General features: G+C 26.8%; 1 protein-coding gene across 2 annotated transcripts; it reads right to left on the bottom strand.

Annotated features, from left to right (window-relative positions):
• Positions 1 to 10,896: 10,896 nt before the first annotated feature.
• Positions 10,897 to 13,125, bottom strand: LOC123262511. 2 transcript variants are annotated; one of them, XM_044724767.1, is made up of 3 exons: positions 12,982 to 13,125; positions 11,949 to 12,017; positions 10,897 to 11,878 (listed from the first exon to the last, which is right to left on the bottom strand). In XM_044724767.1, the coding sequence occupies exon 3, from the start codon at positions 11,829 to 11,831 to the stop codon at positions 10,914 to 10,916; it is 918 nt and encodes a 305-aa protein (XP_044580702.1). In that variant the 5' UTR covers positions 11,832 to 11,878; positions 11,949 to 12,017; positions 12,982 to 13,125; the 3' UTR covers positions 10,897 to 10,913. The 2 variants fall into 2 exon arrangements, with proteins under 2 accessions (XP_044580702.1, XP_044580698.1); XM_044724763.1 differs by lacking the exon at positions 12,982 to 13,125 and adding an exon at positions 12,851 to 12,889.
• Positions 13,126 to 16,468: the final 3,343 nt, after the last annotated feature.

The following is a 16,468-nucleotide window of genomic DNA, read 5'->3' as shown; positions in this document are numbered from 1 at the left end:
TAAGTCATATTGGAGATTTCAATGATTTCATTTGCGTATTCTATTCCTTACTTCCTTCTGTTTGTACAACGGCTTTTCTATTTATTTTATTTTATTTTTAATTTTTTTTTCTCGGGAAAAATTATGAAAAATTTTTAAAATTCAAGAAAATTATCGTATAGTAGAATTTTGCTTTTTATTTAGAAATTTTGAGTAAATATCAATGCTAAAATTTTTTATCATTTTTTATTTTTTTTCTTATTTATTAAATATTAAAAAAAAATTAATTTTATTCGAGAAAAAATTTTTTTAATCAAGAAAATGATTTTAAAGAGTTTAATTATTTTAAATAAAATAAAATTCTCAAAAAATAAACAATTTTTGTTGGTTTAAAAAATGTGAAAGGAAAAAAAAAATTTCGATAGATTTTTTGCCTTCAAAAGTTGGAAAAAATTTTGGCTTTTTTTTATCTTTTTTTGATGTTTTTGATATATATATATATATATATATTTTTTTTTTAAGTACATAAAAAATGAAAAATTAAAAAAAACAGTTGAATATTAAAATTTTCTAAAAAATTTATGAATTTTTTTGAAAATTTGTTAAAATTGTGATAATAAATTTTTTTTTTAAGTTCATTTTTTTTATGTATTTTTCAAAAAAAAATTTATCAATAAAATTAAATAGAAATTTGGTTCAAAAAAATGAAAATGAAGTTAGCTGAAATTTCAAAATTTTTAGAAATGTTTTTATTGAAAAATTTTCAATTAAACAATTAAAAAAAATTTTTCAAATGTAAAAAACTTGAAAAACTACAAGTGCAATTTTTTAGAAATATTTTTTTAGTTGTAATTTAATTAAAAAAAAAAAATGAAAAATTTTCAGACGTCTGCTAACTTCAGTGTCATTCAAAAAAATGAAAATTAAAATGTTGGACCCCATTTGTAAATAATTACCTAAAATTTCTTCTCTTGAATAAAATAAATTTTTTTAATGTGAAGAAAAATTTTATTTTTTAATTTTGTTAATAAATTTTTCTAGAGAATTATTTAAAAAAATTATCTTAAGGTTGAACATTAAAATTTAAAAATTAATTATTAATAAATTGATAAATAAAAAAGAAAACTAATAATAAAATCTTAAAATTAAATTTATTTCGTTTAAAATAAACGATTACAAATTGAGCTTTAAAATTTTAGTGTATAAACCTTTGAAGCTAAGGTAAAGTGATGAAGGTAACGACTGGAATAAATTTTCCGTAGTGATGATCAAAGAATTACAAATATGGATTACTAGTAGTAAAAGTGTGACGTACAAGCGGCGGTGAATATCCGTGCTTGATATACTCCAACCACGGTGTCTTATCGTACTCATAAAGATCCACGAAAGCTAAGACACTAGCGAATAAAATTTATCTTAGCCTGAACTTCTAAGTCTCTAGTCTCTACAATGCTCTTGATATCGTAAATAATAATCAAGCGAGCTTTTATTACTCGAAACAACAGCGTTGACGTAAATTAGCGCATAATAAAAAAGTATAATAATAAGTAACCGTGAGATAGAATAAGACAAAGAAGGACATGCTCTGATTTCTCATGTGTGGGATAAGAGAGCAAAGCCGGTCCCTCTATTTACGTCATTGACGCGGTGGCGCGTGCCCAAACGTCATACAAATATGCGGATTGGAAAATAAATAACAAATATAATAATTATAAAAAAAAAACTAGAATTTTTATTGATAAAAAATTGCAAGCTTAGTTCGATAAATTTATAATTATTTATTAAGACTGCAGCAATTTATTTGAATTATTGATAAATAAGTTCAAGAATTAAAAAAAAAGCGTAATCTTATGACCTTGCTAATTGATTTTGTCACAAGAATGAACAATGTTGCTTCTCATCGCGTTTGAGCTGATTATTAAATCTTCGTATCACTTGATTGGGATTCTTCAGAAAACCGCTTAGTTTTTATTGCCATTTTTATTTTTATTTGTTTCGATTAAAATTATTAACAAGAGTGTCTGTTTTAATCGCAATAAAAAATAGTAATTGCAACGAGACACGATAAGAGATGGTATAAAATTAAGTGCTTTTAAGTAATGAGCATGTAGGATTAATTATAGTCATAGTATCTGATAACTAATTCTTACTCAATGTCGCTTGAGTAATTTCTTTAAAATTTTAATCATTTATTTTGATTTATTTCTCTGCAATTTTTTTCAATCATAATTCGTGGAAATTATTCTGATAATTATAGTATTGATCCGACATTTATGTAATTGATTTTAAAGCACACTGATAGAAAGATTTGATTGTATTTAATAAGCTTTATTAACTGTTAATAAATTATTTTTTAACATCATAGGATTTAATAAATATTTATTAATGGCTAATGAATATTTGTTCTAACAAATATTTATTTAAAATAAAAAGCAATTTTTTATTGATACTTTTTATTACTCTATAGCTGATGATAATAATTAAATTAACTGAATAACATTTTTAATATTTAAAAATATAAAAGATAATTATAAGCTGTGATATAATTTAGTATTTTACAATAAAAGTTATTATAATGTAATATAATTAATGCAAATAATTTATAAAGATGATTTTTGTTAAATAAATACTTATTAACTATTAATAAATGTACTTTCCTCCCAAATAAATATTTATTGAATGTTAAAAAATACTTATTAAAATTTAATAAATTAAATAATTATCTTAAAATAAATTAAATTATTAATAGTTAATAAATCCTTCTATCAGTGGACAGTTTCTGAAGAGAAGAGAATACAAATGATTTTTTATGCGAGAGCATTTGTATCGGTCAGTATCTTTTAAATAATTTTCCGGGTTAATTTAATTTTTCTTTGTGGTGAGAAATGATTTTATTGTTGGTTGATTGAATTATTTAAGAAGGTTGAAGGTTTTATTCAATAATTACTTTGACTAATTTTCAATTTTAACGCCCTATTCTGGGGGATTAATGATGTTAAATGAGGTTTTAATTATTTTAAATGAAATTTTTTGAAGATTATTGTTGAAAAATTACTCTATTTAAATGTAATAAATATTAATTAAATTAAAAAAAATATATGTTGCTTATATCAATGCTTTTTTCTTATGAAAAAAATTCAGTACAAATTTTTTATGTAAAATTTGAATTAAAAGGATTAATTTTGAAATTTAAATCTTAATTTTTAGTCCTATTTTTTTTTCAGTATTTTTGCATTGTTTAAAATCTTAATTAAAAAAATTTATAATTTTTTTTTCAACAAAAAAATAAAATTATAAGTGTAAAATTTTTCCTATAAGGAAAATTTAATAAATTTTTTTAACAAAAAAATAAAATTTTTCCTGTAAGAAAAATTTAATAAATCTTTATTACTTAAAATTTTAAATATTTATTTATAAGTTTATTTGTACTTGATATAAATTCTAAGTAGGAAAAATAACAATAAAAAATAACGGATCCATAATGTTGATTATACAGCAATAAAAGTAACTTTAGATTGTTATTACAAGGCCCTTACGTCCATTTTCGTATCTCGGTCACGTGTACGTCTTTTTATTAACGATCTTCTTGCAATTGCCATTGTGACGTCACAGAGTACAATTTTGTAATAAAATTCGTAACTTAAAATCTATATTAAAATTCTTCCTAAAAAAAAGAAACCAAAAAAAAAAAATCTTACCACTCAAAACTGCGGATCAAAATTCCATCTCTTGGCAAACATTTTCACGTCACCTCACAAAAATACAATAATTATTTTCGCTTTCACTGAAATTGTTTACTCTATAAACTTTATCCTTGCAATTTCTTAATATAAACAATATTGATTGAATATATTTATGGTAATTACGTTAACAAAGTGTAATTATTTTGAACGAGCGCGAATATTAGCCGGGGTAAAGCGGCACTCGGAAGTTCGGTCGTAGTCACGGGCACTCTTCAACGAATCAATCGAATCACTGCAACCTCCGACATCCGGCTTCAGTGCGCGGGTTAATACATCATTTCTTTTATTAATTCCCAGTATATTAATAATAAATAAAATTTAATTATAAATAAATATTCACATTATAAATTATAAATTAATTCAAAAGTAAAAATGAAATTTAAATAATAAGGGATTATTAATTAGTTAAAGAAGAAATAAAAAATAAATTAAATATTTATGAGCCGATCAAAATAATTTTTTAAATAAAAATAGACGCGGCAAAAAGAAGAATTTTCACTGAGGAAGAATATTGAAGTTGTAAAAAATAAAAATGCAATAACTATGAGCTATAGTATGTAGGTGTAACAAGTGTTACCCATGGCAATACAAACTGAAACTGAAACTGAATATAAAACAACGTGCTGGGGCCTACGATCTCCTGTACTGTCCTCACATCTATCATTACATTTTAAGGTCTCCCTTCTCCATTCTTCTCTCACTCCCTCATCACTCTCTATTTCATTTTTTTACGTCTCTTATCTCTTCGCGTCCCTCATTGTCCCTTATATGTACGATCCGATGTACCTACCTATACTTTACTAGTACAGATATGAGATGTAGGCACCACTCTCATCACAGTCACCAGACTATTAATAAGGGGTTCTTCAATACTCAACGACGTAACTTGTGTCGTGTACACGTCATACAATCTTTGCTGATTTATTTCTACACTGTTTATTATTATCATTTAAGTATTTACCAAAGTATTCAATAAAACCCTGCTAGTTTGACCTTAAGGGCTTTCTCGGGGTTGATTGCTTCTAATTTGCGTTTATAGAATTTTTTTGGCTTTTGCTTTTTTATGGAGTGAAAAAAAAAATTCTTCTATTAATAATTCATATTTTTTAAAAATAAAAATCGTATTTTTTTATCTGAAAAATTGGCCGAATTAATGAAATAATTTTTATTTAATTCAACTAAAATTTAATTTAAAAATATTTATTTTATTAACTTTTAAAAAATTATAAAAAATTAATTAAATTGTACAATTTTTATTTACATGACTTTGTTAAGGATTTTTATAAATACACGGAGAGAAATTTATAGGAACCTTTCCAAAAATTATGGAAATTATTCCTATAATAAAATGATCATTATAGGTATCAATCCCATGCTCATTATGGGAACCATACCCATAATTTATTGGAAACATTCCTATACAATAATGGAATAGCTTCAATATATCGTGTAACTAATGCAAAAAGGGCGCATAGTTTTGTTTTTTATCACCAATCGACTAGTTGACATATTCTTCGTCGAAAAATCAAGCATTGATTTCCTAAAGCTAAAAGGGCGTATGTCTCTAATTATGCGCCCTTTTAGCTTTAGGAATTTGAAAACTTTATGACTTAAAGCTAAAAGGGCTTATAAATTTTTTTTCTAAATAATTCATTAAAATTCTCTTTTTTAGCCTAAAAATTAAAAAAAAAAACGGTAGATTCACACGAAAGAGGCGTATTCTAACTCAACATACATTCTTTTAAAATTACAATTAAAAATATTTTTAAAAAATTGCAAAATATGCGTGATTGTATTAATTTATTTTTTATTTGAAAATTATTTCAATCCCATTAGTTTTCGATTAATTCAACTATCCATTGCTTGTATAAAAATAGTTAAAAATGATTATTTTTTCAATATTGTTTAAGTACTTAAAAACAGCCGATCCCCTCTTTTTCGCACGTCGCACTCACTGCAAGAAACGGTATTATCCTCGGTATATTCATGATTATAAAGCTATTGAAATTTTATGTTTTTCTTTTAAACAAATGAGAATTATGAAAAAAACACCCTGCTATACGAAATAGATAATTAAAAAATCTATTACGTAGCAGGGCGTTTTTTTCAAAATTCTTCTTTGTCTAGAAGAGAAATATAAAGCTGCAATCGTACGCGAAAAGAACAAGATGACACTGGATATCATCCCGGATTATACTGAGTAAAAAAAAATTTCAGATAGTAGTTAGTATAATCCAGATTACAATGAGTATAATCCAGATATCACGCAGTATAATCTGGATTTTTCTAGCTACTATCTGAAATTTTTTTTCACCAGGCCGAAGTTTAGGATGTAACGCAGTTGCGAGGCTCAGCCTAACTTGGCTTCCTGATTAGGTTGCAGTTTGGAAACCAAATTCGCAACGAAGAATCCAAAACTAATTCTTTCTTGATTTTTAGCTTTTTTATTATCAAGCGAAAATTAATAATAACAAATGCTTATTCTCTTATCTTCTTTTACTATTTTAAGTATATATATTAAATTTAGGACTAAATTTTTTAAATATTTCATGGATAAAAAAAAAAATTCTTTGTTGCTTTTATTTAATATTATTTTTATTATTTAATTTTATTTTTTCTGTAATTTTTTTTTGTTTTTTGGAGCGTTTTTTAATGTGAAGAGCTTTTTTTGATTGGTAGATTTGATAAGTCAAAGGGGAAGGAGATGATGGAGGAGTTAGATACACTAATCACACATAACACTTAACTTTACTTCACACTCGCCTTAATAGTAATTATAATAAGTAATTATTAATTATTAAAAATCGTACATGTCAAACGCGAGACTCGAACACGGTACCCGACGCACGAGGGCCCTATACCATACCGCGACGCTACGCCGATGATGAGCGACCTCTTACTTCAAAATACTTATAAGCACAACCAATGTTCGGCTTGCCTAATTTAAAACAAATAAGATTCGAATTGGGCTAGCCTGAGTTCGAAAAGCCAAGTTCGCTCCAAACTAGCAAAACTCAGGTTATCGTTACTTGAAACCAGTTCGGCGTTCCCATGATATATCAGACTTAAGGAATCCATGAAACTTTCTTAGTTACGTTCAAATATGGCAAGCCAAACATTTCGTTCTGCCTACCTTAGTTTTTATGAGGTACAACCTAGGCAAGCCAAACTTGCCACGAATTGGTTTTTCGGCATATGCCTCATTGAAATTTCTAGCCGGGTACATGAGACACCATGTTTATATGTACAATACACAAATACTCTCATAAATACACACTTTTATATGTATAGAACTAAAAAGCTTAACCTTGGAAAGACTTAAAGCCAAATATCTTCTCCCACTCCGTTTTAGAGTACTTTGGCAAGAAACGCCGAAGTTCGTCAAACGTTTGGAATGCCTAACTTGCAGGAAATTATAAAATCCAAAGGTCTACGGAAGTTCTGTTTACCAAACTTAAAGGTAATTAGGGACATTTATGGCAAGCCAAACTTTGGCAAATCTTTGGTTCCCATATAAAATGAAGATTGGCCCGATACTGGGCCAAGACTGGTAACCGATCTTTAAGTATCGGCCGAGTATCGTGAAATATCGTTGGGCCAGGACTGGGCGAGCATCGGATGGTAACACCCAGCCGATATAGGTGACTGAACGTCGGCCGAGCATAGTAATCAAGCATTGGCCGAGCATCGGCCAAGCATAGGCAAAAAAATAAAACTTTAGATAAAATAATTAAAAAATTTTTTTCGTTGTTTATTTTGGAATTATTATTATTCTGAGGTGATGAACTACTAGATGATAGAAATTAATTCTGAAAAAATTCGGATGTGGAGGGATTTGAACCTGGTTCGTCTGCGTGGAAGTCTCGAGCGATGTCACGGGTGCTGCTAACTGGTCTGATTGTAATTTTCTTAGTTTAATCATTTCAATGTTCAACAATCAATTTTTCTCAGTATAATTAAATTAACTTGATTGTTGTTATGAATTTTTCTATTTATTTTATAATTGAACAATTTCTGAATTTTAATGATAAAAATAACTTCCCAGTTTTTAAAACTTCATTTTTTAAGCAAGAAATTCAAAATTAATTAAAAATAAATGATTTATTAGTACATACTAGTACATATTAGTTTATATTTTGGTTAAACGTTGATTTAAAAATTGAAAACAATAATACAACATAGTAATGACTAATACGTATTAATTGTTTTCAAGTGTAATAAACAATTAGCCAGAGGATTGGCCAAGCAATGGCTGATAATTAAATCACATACCATTACATTATAATAAATATCGTACGGTAGCCGATGGCTTACCTAGACTAGGCCAGTACAAATCGCCAATGCTTGGCCGAACATTAAAGCCGATGGTTTACCGAGGCTAGGCCGATACAAAACGCTGATACTTGGCCGAGCATTAGTAGCCGTGCCTTGGCCAATGAACGGAAATCGTTGAGCATCGGCAACTTTGTATGGGTTATCGTTACTTCCAGCTAGTCAGGCATTCCAAACGTTCGCCGAAGTTCGGCTTGCCATAGATGTCCCAAATTACATGCCAATCTTCGTTTTGCCTAACGTGGATTTAAGAAGGCGCAAATTAGGCTTGCCTAAGTTAGGCAAGCCAAACTTGCTCCTCATTAATTCTTCGGCATTCCTCACTGCAATTTTTAGTCGGGAGGGACCGGCTGTGAAGAAATTTTTTTTTTATTCATAAAACTTTTTTATTTTATGTCTTGTGAAGCTATTTATCAAAATTTTTCATAAAAACTTAAATTTTTTTTATGTACCTTTTTAGCTTTACGCATTACTTTTCTAAAAGCTAAAAGGGCGCATGTCTTGAGTTACGCCCTTTTAGCTTTAGTATACTCGAATTTTTTTTTTTTTACAGATCTTTGTGTTTCGAGTGATTTCAAGAAGAATGACAAAAAAAATTTTTTTAATGCGCCCTTTTAGCATGGATCTCTACTAAGCTGTAGCTATGCGCCCTTTTTGCATTAGTCACGTGATATCTTACTATTGATCACGTACACCATTGTTAACAAAATCGTATAAATACCAGGTAGACTTTTCATTTTTCGTTAGTCTATTCTTTACCAAGTGCACAAATTTTGAACTATCAAATTTTCTCCAGAAATTCAGAATAAATCAAAATGAATTTCAAAATTGTGTTGTGTATTGTTTTGTAGTCAATTTTAAGTTTTGTAATCAGTTCAGACGGAGCTAGAATGTTTTTCGACGATAGCTCAATGATTGCTCGAGGTTTTGGAAAATGATCTGCTGATGACATTTATGAGGTAAGGAGTTAATTCCTGCTAGAAAAAAATCTTTTTGATGACTTTAAAAAAATTCAAAAGATTTAATGAAATAAATTTTTTCAGGACTCTGTTTCCATTGAAGACCAAACACAAATGTTTGAATAATGAGTTCTATTTATAAAAATCCTCAACAAAATCATGTAAAGAAATTTTGTACAATTTAATAAATTTTTTATGACTTCTTAAAGTTCATAAAAAATATGAAATAAAATAAACATTTGAAAAAAAAATTTTTTTTGGTTCATTTTTTGTGCTGGTTTTATGTCTAATGATGATATTGATGAATTTTGGTCAAAATTATTTTAGACTATTTAATTATAAATTGTTGTAAATCAAATTGACTAGTTAAACTTTTTTATTGCTAATCTATTGTCTCAAGTAAATTTTTAACTTCCCGCTAAGAAAATCGAAGATTTTCAAAAATCGGGAAGTTATTGGTTTTACCCCGTTTTACAAAAATCGAGTTTTCATCAGATCTCGACGTTTGAGGGTCACAGGAAGCTTCCCTGACTATTCCCGTGAGGGTGTCACTATGTCTGTATGTATGTATGTATGTGTGTGTGTGTGTGTGTGTGTGTGTGTGTGTGTGTATGTAAGTATGTAAACCTCTCATAACTATTGAATGGCTCCACCGATTCGATCGCGGTTGGCGCCATTCGAAAGGGCTTGTCCAAACTTAGATTTTGGATACAATTTGGATCGATTCGGACCGATAGATTTCAAAAAATTTTAAAAAAACTGAAAAAAAAAATTTTTTTCAAAAGTAGTATTTTTGGAATAACTTTCGAACGGCTTTATCGATTAACTCCAAAAACTAATCAGCTTTTAACCTTGAAAAACCACGTCAATCGTCGCCAATCCGGTCAAAATCGGTTCATTCGTTCGAGAGATATCGTGCAGGAAAGAAAACCCAAAAAAGTGATTTTTCGGAATTACTCCAAAATTTCTAGTTTGATCAATATGAACTTAAAAATTTTTCATAAGGCTTAAAAAACTACGTCGAATGCCGCCAACCACGTGAAAATCGGTTCATTCATTCAAAAGTTATTGCGGTTTAAAAACTCAAAAAATAGTGTTTTATCAATCTTCTATCAAACTTTTGAGCTTGAAAAGCTCAAAAGCATAGAAAAGTTATCTTTTTGAGCTCGAAGAGCTCAAAAACGTCGTAAATGTAATTTTAAGCGCCCAGGTATGGAATTAGCGGGAAGTCGCAGGGATGGTCTTCAGGGTCAACCGTTTTCCTAATTTTTTTTTCAACAGTACTTGGAGTTGAAAATAGTTATGTTAAAGCACAAAACTCACTTTTCAATCTTCAAGTAAGTCGTATAAATCGTAAGTTAACTCAACATTTTTCTCAGTTTATTTACTTACCTCAGAATATTTAGCGTGAGGAAATTTTGAGTCTTCTAATTTTTTTTTAAATATCTAAAATAAATAAATATGAAGTTAAAAATGGTGCTTTGTATTTTTTTGCTATCAATTTTTCATTTCGTAATCAGTTCAAAAGGAGTTCATGTTTTTCATATAGATGCAGGCGATTTAACTGTTCGAAATTTTGGTAAATAATCTACAAATTATATTGACGAGGTAAAGAGATCTATTTTTCGTTTATTAACAGAAGATAAGTATTAAAAATTTTATCCAAAAATAATTTATTTTATTTTGTTTTAGAATAGTCCGTCAGACATATTAATTTCAGGCCCAAGTTATCCAATTATAAATTTAAAAATATGGCTTAGTTAAAAATCTAAAATATATAAATTTTAAAGTAACAATAAAAATATAAGAGTAGATTAAAATATAATTGTCAAAATTTATCGATAAAAAATGTTTAAAAAAATAAATTTTAAAAATAAAAATAATGATCGATAATTTTAATTTAAAAACATTTAGAAAACAACAATTTTCTATTATTAATAATAAATGTCATAGCACGCTGTTGCAATATTACCGAATTATATTTTCTCGCGATCTCTAGGAGCATCAGTACATTATCAACAGTAATTTTATTGCTCAATATAACTCCACAAACATCCTTTAATTTAACAAACATAAAATCACTAGCAGCATGAAATAACTGCAAAACAATATTATAATCATAGTGAGCTTTTTCCAGCCTACCGTGGTATAAAAAGATCATCAGTTCATTAATAACGTCTATTTCATATTCTCCCTCAAGATAAATGCGCCGATCCTTAGAATCTTCACTCGATTCAGCGGCCAAAATTTTTTCCGCAATTAACGGACTCTGGGACGCCAGTATAATTATATGAGCAGAAATTTCAATATCTTTTACGCAAATAATAATGTCACTGTACTCAGTTTTGCCATGAAATTTCCGTATGTCTTCAAACAAGTTCGGGGACAATAATTCATCTTTGAATCCGTACCAAATTACTGAACAAAGGATTTTAATCCGATATACATGGCTGTCTGGAGCTGTTAAATTACAAACATTCCAGTTATTTTTCTGGCAATCGTCAGTAGCAAAAGGGATCTGAATTTTGTCAAATTCAACAATATCCTTCCACTCAGAGACGTCTTTGATTATCGGCGGAATATCCGCGACTTTTAATTCGATAGTCGCTATTGCTGATTTTGTGTAAGTTTTCATGATTTTTAATTTCAGCAAAGTACTCGGAGAGTTTATTTCAGCAGAGATGCAAAAATTTAATCCGGGCGAAGATTTTATTTCATATAAATTGGAGCTCAGTTGTTTTTTTTCTGAGCTTATCAGCATATTCCACTCGTAAGTGGACTCATTATTCATTTTAATTATTTTATTTTTCGACTCCATTTTTAATTATTCCAAATTATAATTATTAATCTTCTGCGATTTTTTACCTGTTAATTAAAATATTATTAATTAATTAATTCTTTAATCTATAGTATTATTATTAAAGGCAGTATTTACTTGTTCGTTCAATTAAAACTGTTGATTTTTCGTATTTATCTGGTTAATAATAAGGTCCGAAGGTCAGATCTGAAAAACGATTGCAAAATTAGCTAAAAATGATTTTAAATTGAAAACTATAATTAATGTTGGTGCAGAAGTCATTTTGTAAAAAAAAAAATTGATTCAAGCTTAATTAAAAATTTTTTTACACTACTATTGATATAAATTATCTTAATGATAAATTTATTTCCGCTATGGTTTGTTTATTAAATTATCTTATTATTTTAAAGAACACTGTGTTACACAAACTGGCAGCTTATCATTGAAAACAATTATTCTGTAGTACAATATTGAACGTTATATTATTGATACCTTCTTTTTAAAAATATAAATGTTTTATCTATGGATCGATCTGATAAACTTTAAAAAAATTAATTGCCAATGTCAGCTGATTATTTTTATTAGAAATAATAATGATAATAATTCAGATTTATAAAATTTTAATTTAGAATTTTTGAAGTAATTTTTAAAATATATTTCAGAAGAATTTTGTTGGTAATTCTTGAGAAATAATAACTACTCAAATTTCAATGACTAATGAGGTTTATATTTGTTAGTAAAGTGTAATATGATATATATTATGACTTTTTTGATAAAAAAAAATGAATTAAAAAGTATTAGGAATAAAAAAATTTAAATATTTTTCACTGCTTTAAATTTATTCTCTTGTAAAGAATAAAAATTACTCGTAATTTTGATTTTTTTTCTAATCAAAATTTACTTGTCAATTTTTTTACTCCAAGCGAAAAATTAGCAATAAAATAAAATATCTAGGACTTAGAATCACAATACTTTATTTTTATTTTTATTATTAAAATAAAAAATTAATTCTTAATTAACAATTTAATAAATTAACTTACATGTGATCGTAGAATATTATTTTTGTAACTAGTTTTAATTATTATAAATTAAACACTGAATTTATATTTTTTATTTAAATAATTATTAATTAAACTTTTTCAAAATTATTTAGTTTTTAAGATAAACTCACGTTAGTTTTGATTTTAAATCACGATTAGCGAGTCAGAACTTATTTAGAAGAAAGCGCAACGAAGAATGGCCGGCCGGTGAGATTTGAATTACGTTTAAGTTCTCTGCAGATATCAGAAGAAGGGATGGAGAGCTAAATAAATAAATCTTGGAACAAACTACATTTTTTATAATAAAGACCATCTAAAAGAATTTTTTTTCAAAAATATTTCACTCATTTTAATAAAAAAAATCGAATACAATTTTAATGCTAATATTAGAAATGATAAAAAATATTTTTTATTCCACATTATTGAGAAATTGCCAATTGGATGAATGCAACTCTCTTTATGATTTATATACGATAAGCGTATCATTAAAATTCACAGCGCAAGTTTTAAAAATTTAATTTAATTTTTATTGCATTGAATAACAATGTTGCAAATTGTCAGTATGTTTTTAGTATTTATAATTTGTTTTTTTTTTTTTTAATTTAAACTGAGTGTTATTTTTTACGTCATGGAAAGCGCATTAAATATTGAATGTATAAGTATGAGGTTCTTGGAATGAAGTCGTAAAACGTGACGACCGAATGATGAAAATTAATTCTAATGTAAGAAGTCTTTTGTGGCTACAAGTAGAAAAAAATTAAGCGGCATTATTGATTATTATTTTTAAATAGTCTCGCAAAAGTATTTTTGCTTTGAGAATTTTTATAGTCATAATTTATGATGAAATTTTAAAAAAGTTAACAATGTATGTGAAGAATTTCACGCTTCGTTTTATTAGGATATTTTTTTTAGAATTTTTATTATTTAATGTCTTGAAAAGACAAAATAATGTAACCTTCTCGCTAAATTTAAAAATATTTTTATTAATTTTTATTTTAAAAATTATATTGACCAGCTTCGCTGGCAAAGTTGTAAGATTTCTAATTAAAAAATACTGACATAACAATATTTAATATATTTACTAATGGAGAATATTTAAAATACAATTACATTGTATTTTTTATTTGAAGTTTATTTGCAGTAAGAATAAAAAATTTAATTGTATTTGAAATTACCCAAAAATAAAAATAATCGGTATTTAATACTGAAACAAATTTAAAGTAAAAATAAAAAGTTTCAATTTAATGATGTGATAGGAAATACAAATAAAAAATACTCGATGATCAAATTACTTTAATGAAATTATAATTAATAATTCTATTTAACATTTCGATAACGTATTAATATTTTTCATTTTTATCCATCATAATATAGGAACTATTCCCATAAAAGAATGGAATAGTTCCAATAAGTTTGTGTGAATAGTTTATACATTATTATCGAAACTATTCTTAAAAAAGTATAGGAAGATTCTTATACTATAATATATATTATGAATAGAGAAGAACAATTTTGTATCCGGAATTTGTGCCTTTTCAAGGTTTCATGTCATTCTCAACGATAGTTGATTTCTATTAATAAGTATTGAGGCTGGACTCGAAAATGCTCTAGCTCAAGCTGCATAATTAAGAAATGACGGTGTATCTTGTGAACTATTGACACCTTTAAAGATATAAGCTCATCCCGATGTTACACTCACTAATACCTTTCATTTAAGTACCCACATCATTTTTTCATATATTTATATGTATTATATATATGTATATATGAAAAATATATCAAAATGCATATGGGCACTCAAATGAAAGCTCTTGATGAGTGTAACATTATAATGAGCTTATATCTATAAAAATGTCAATAGTTAAGAAAATACAGTGCAATTTAATTAATAAAAATAATTAAGAAATGACGTTGTATCTTGTGAACTATTGACTTTTTTAAAGATATAAGCTCATCCCGATATTACACTCATCGAGACCTTTCATTTGAGTACTCACATCAATTTTTCATATATTTATATATATTATATATATGTATATATGAAAAATATATCAAAATGCATGTGGGTACTCAAATGAAAGCTCTTGATGAGTGTAACATCATAACGAGCTTATATCTATAAAAATGTCAATAGTTAAAAAAGTACAGTGTAATTTAACAAATATCCTGTGAAATATTGACATTTTCAAGGATATAAGCTCACCCCATTACACTTATCGAGACCTTTCATTTGAGTACCCACATCATTTATTTATATATATATATATATATATATATATATATATATATGTAAAATATATCAAAAATGCATGTGGGTACTTAAATGAAGGCTCTTAATGAGTGTATCATCGAGATGAGTTTATATATCTAAAAATGTCAATAGTTAAGAAAGTACAGTGCAATTTAATATGTCATTATTTAATAAAGCATAATTTCACTTATTTTTAATTCGCAATTTTCGGTAGTCACATAGTGACTGCAGGTTGCTAGTAAAACTATTAATTGACATAATAGAAGAGGTTTTTCTCATGATATTAAAAAACTTTTGTGAACCTTTTGAGGCGGTAAATTTTTTTATGTACATTCGAGTATGGAGTTCTAAAAAAAAATAAATTGAATTAAAATAAATTTCGATAACGGCTACACTGATAAAAAAATTATCTTGACTCAAGAGCCAAAATCTTGAACCAAGAATACCATTTTAAAGAAAATTGTTTTCTTGAGTCAAGAGAATAAATTCTTGAAACAAGAAAATTTTCTTAGAACAAGAATAATTTCTTGACACAAGAATTTATTATCTTGACTCAAGAAAATCATTTTCTTCAAAATGGTATTCTTGGTTCAAGAGTTTGGCTCTTGAGTCAAGTCATTTTTTTTATCAGTGTACTGAGGTCAAGTATTATGAAAGCATTTTTTTAATATTTGTTTTCCTTAATTATTCAGGCCAGTAATATTTGATATTGGTAAATTCGTAAAATAAAAATAAAAAGTTACTAGTATTTTATTTGTTACTAAATAAAAAATAATGTTATACTTAATAATGGCAAGAATTCTAAGTAAAAATAAGATATATTTTTTATTTTTCTTTTTTTTAATTACTAATTCAAGTAATACTTAGTAATGAAGAACGAATGCATTAAAAAAAGTACTCAATATTTTCAACTCTGTTCGCTGGTGATGAATAAAATTCATTGTCAGCGAAGTAACGGAAATCGCTTCTGATTAGAGAGTCGCCGGGCTCCAGCCTAAACATCGTGAGAGCTGGACTCCGACGTCCATAATTTTACATCCTAATGAAGCCAACCTGGAGAATAAATAATAAAAATCGTTTAATTGAAAAAACCAAATTTTTTAGAACGTTACAATAAAAAACAAAAAAATTATTTAAGGTTTTTTTAATTGTATTTTTTTAGACTTTTCTAAGAAAATAACTTTTAATTTTGCTTATAGCGCGTTTACTGCAAATGTTTATGAAAATTAAGTTAGCCGACATTTAAAAATTTTTAGATTTTTTTTTTATTGAAAAAATGATTACAAAAAAATAAAAAAAAATTTTCACCTGTAAAAAACTTTAAAAACTGTAAGTGCAATTTTTTAAAAATTTTTTTCGTTCTAATT

Source organism: Cotesia glomerata, linkage group LG1, assembly GCF_020080835.1.
Source record: "Cotesia glomerata isolate CgM1 linkage group LG1, MPM_Cglom_v2.3, whole genome shotgun sequence".
In the NCBI taxonomy this organism is placed as follows: Eukaryota; Metazoa; Arthropoda; class Insecta; order Hymenoptera; family Braconidae; genus Cotesia; species Cotesia glomerata.
The sequence above is the reverse complement of the archived record's forward strand: the minus strand, read 5'-3'. Positions and strand labels throughout refer to the sequence as shown.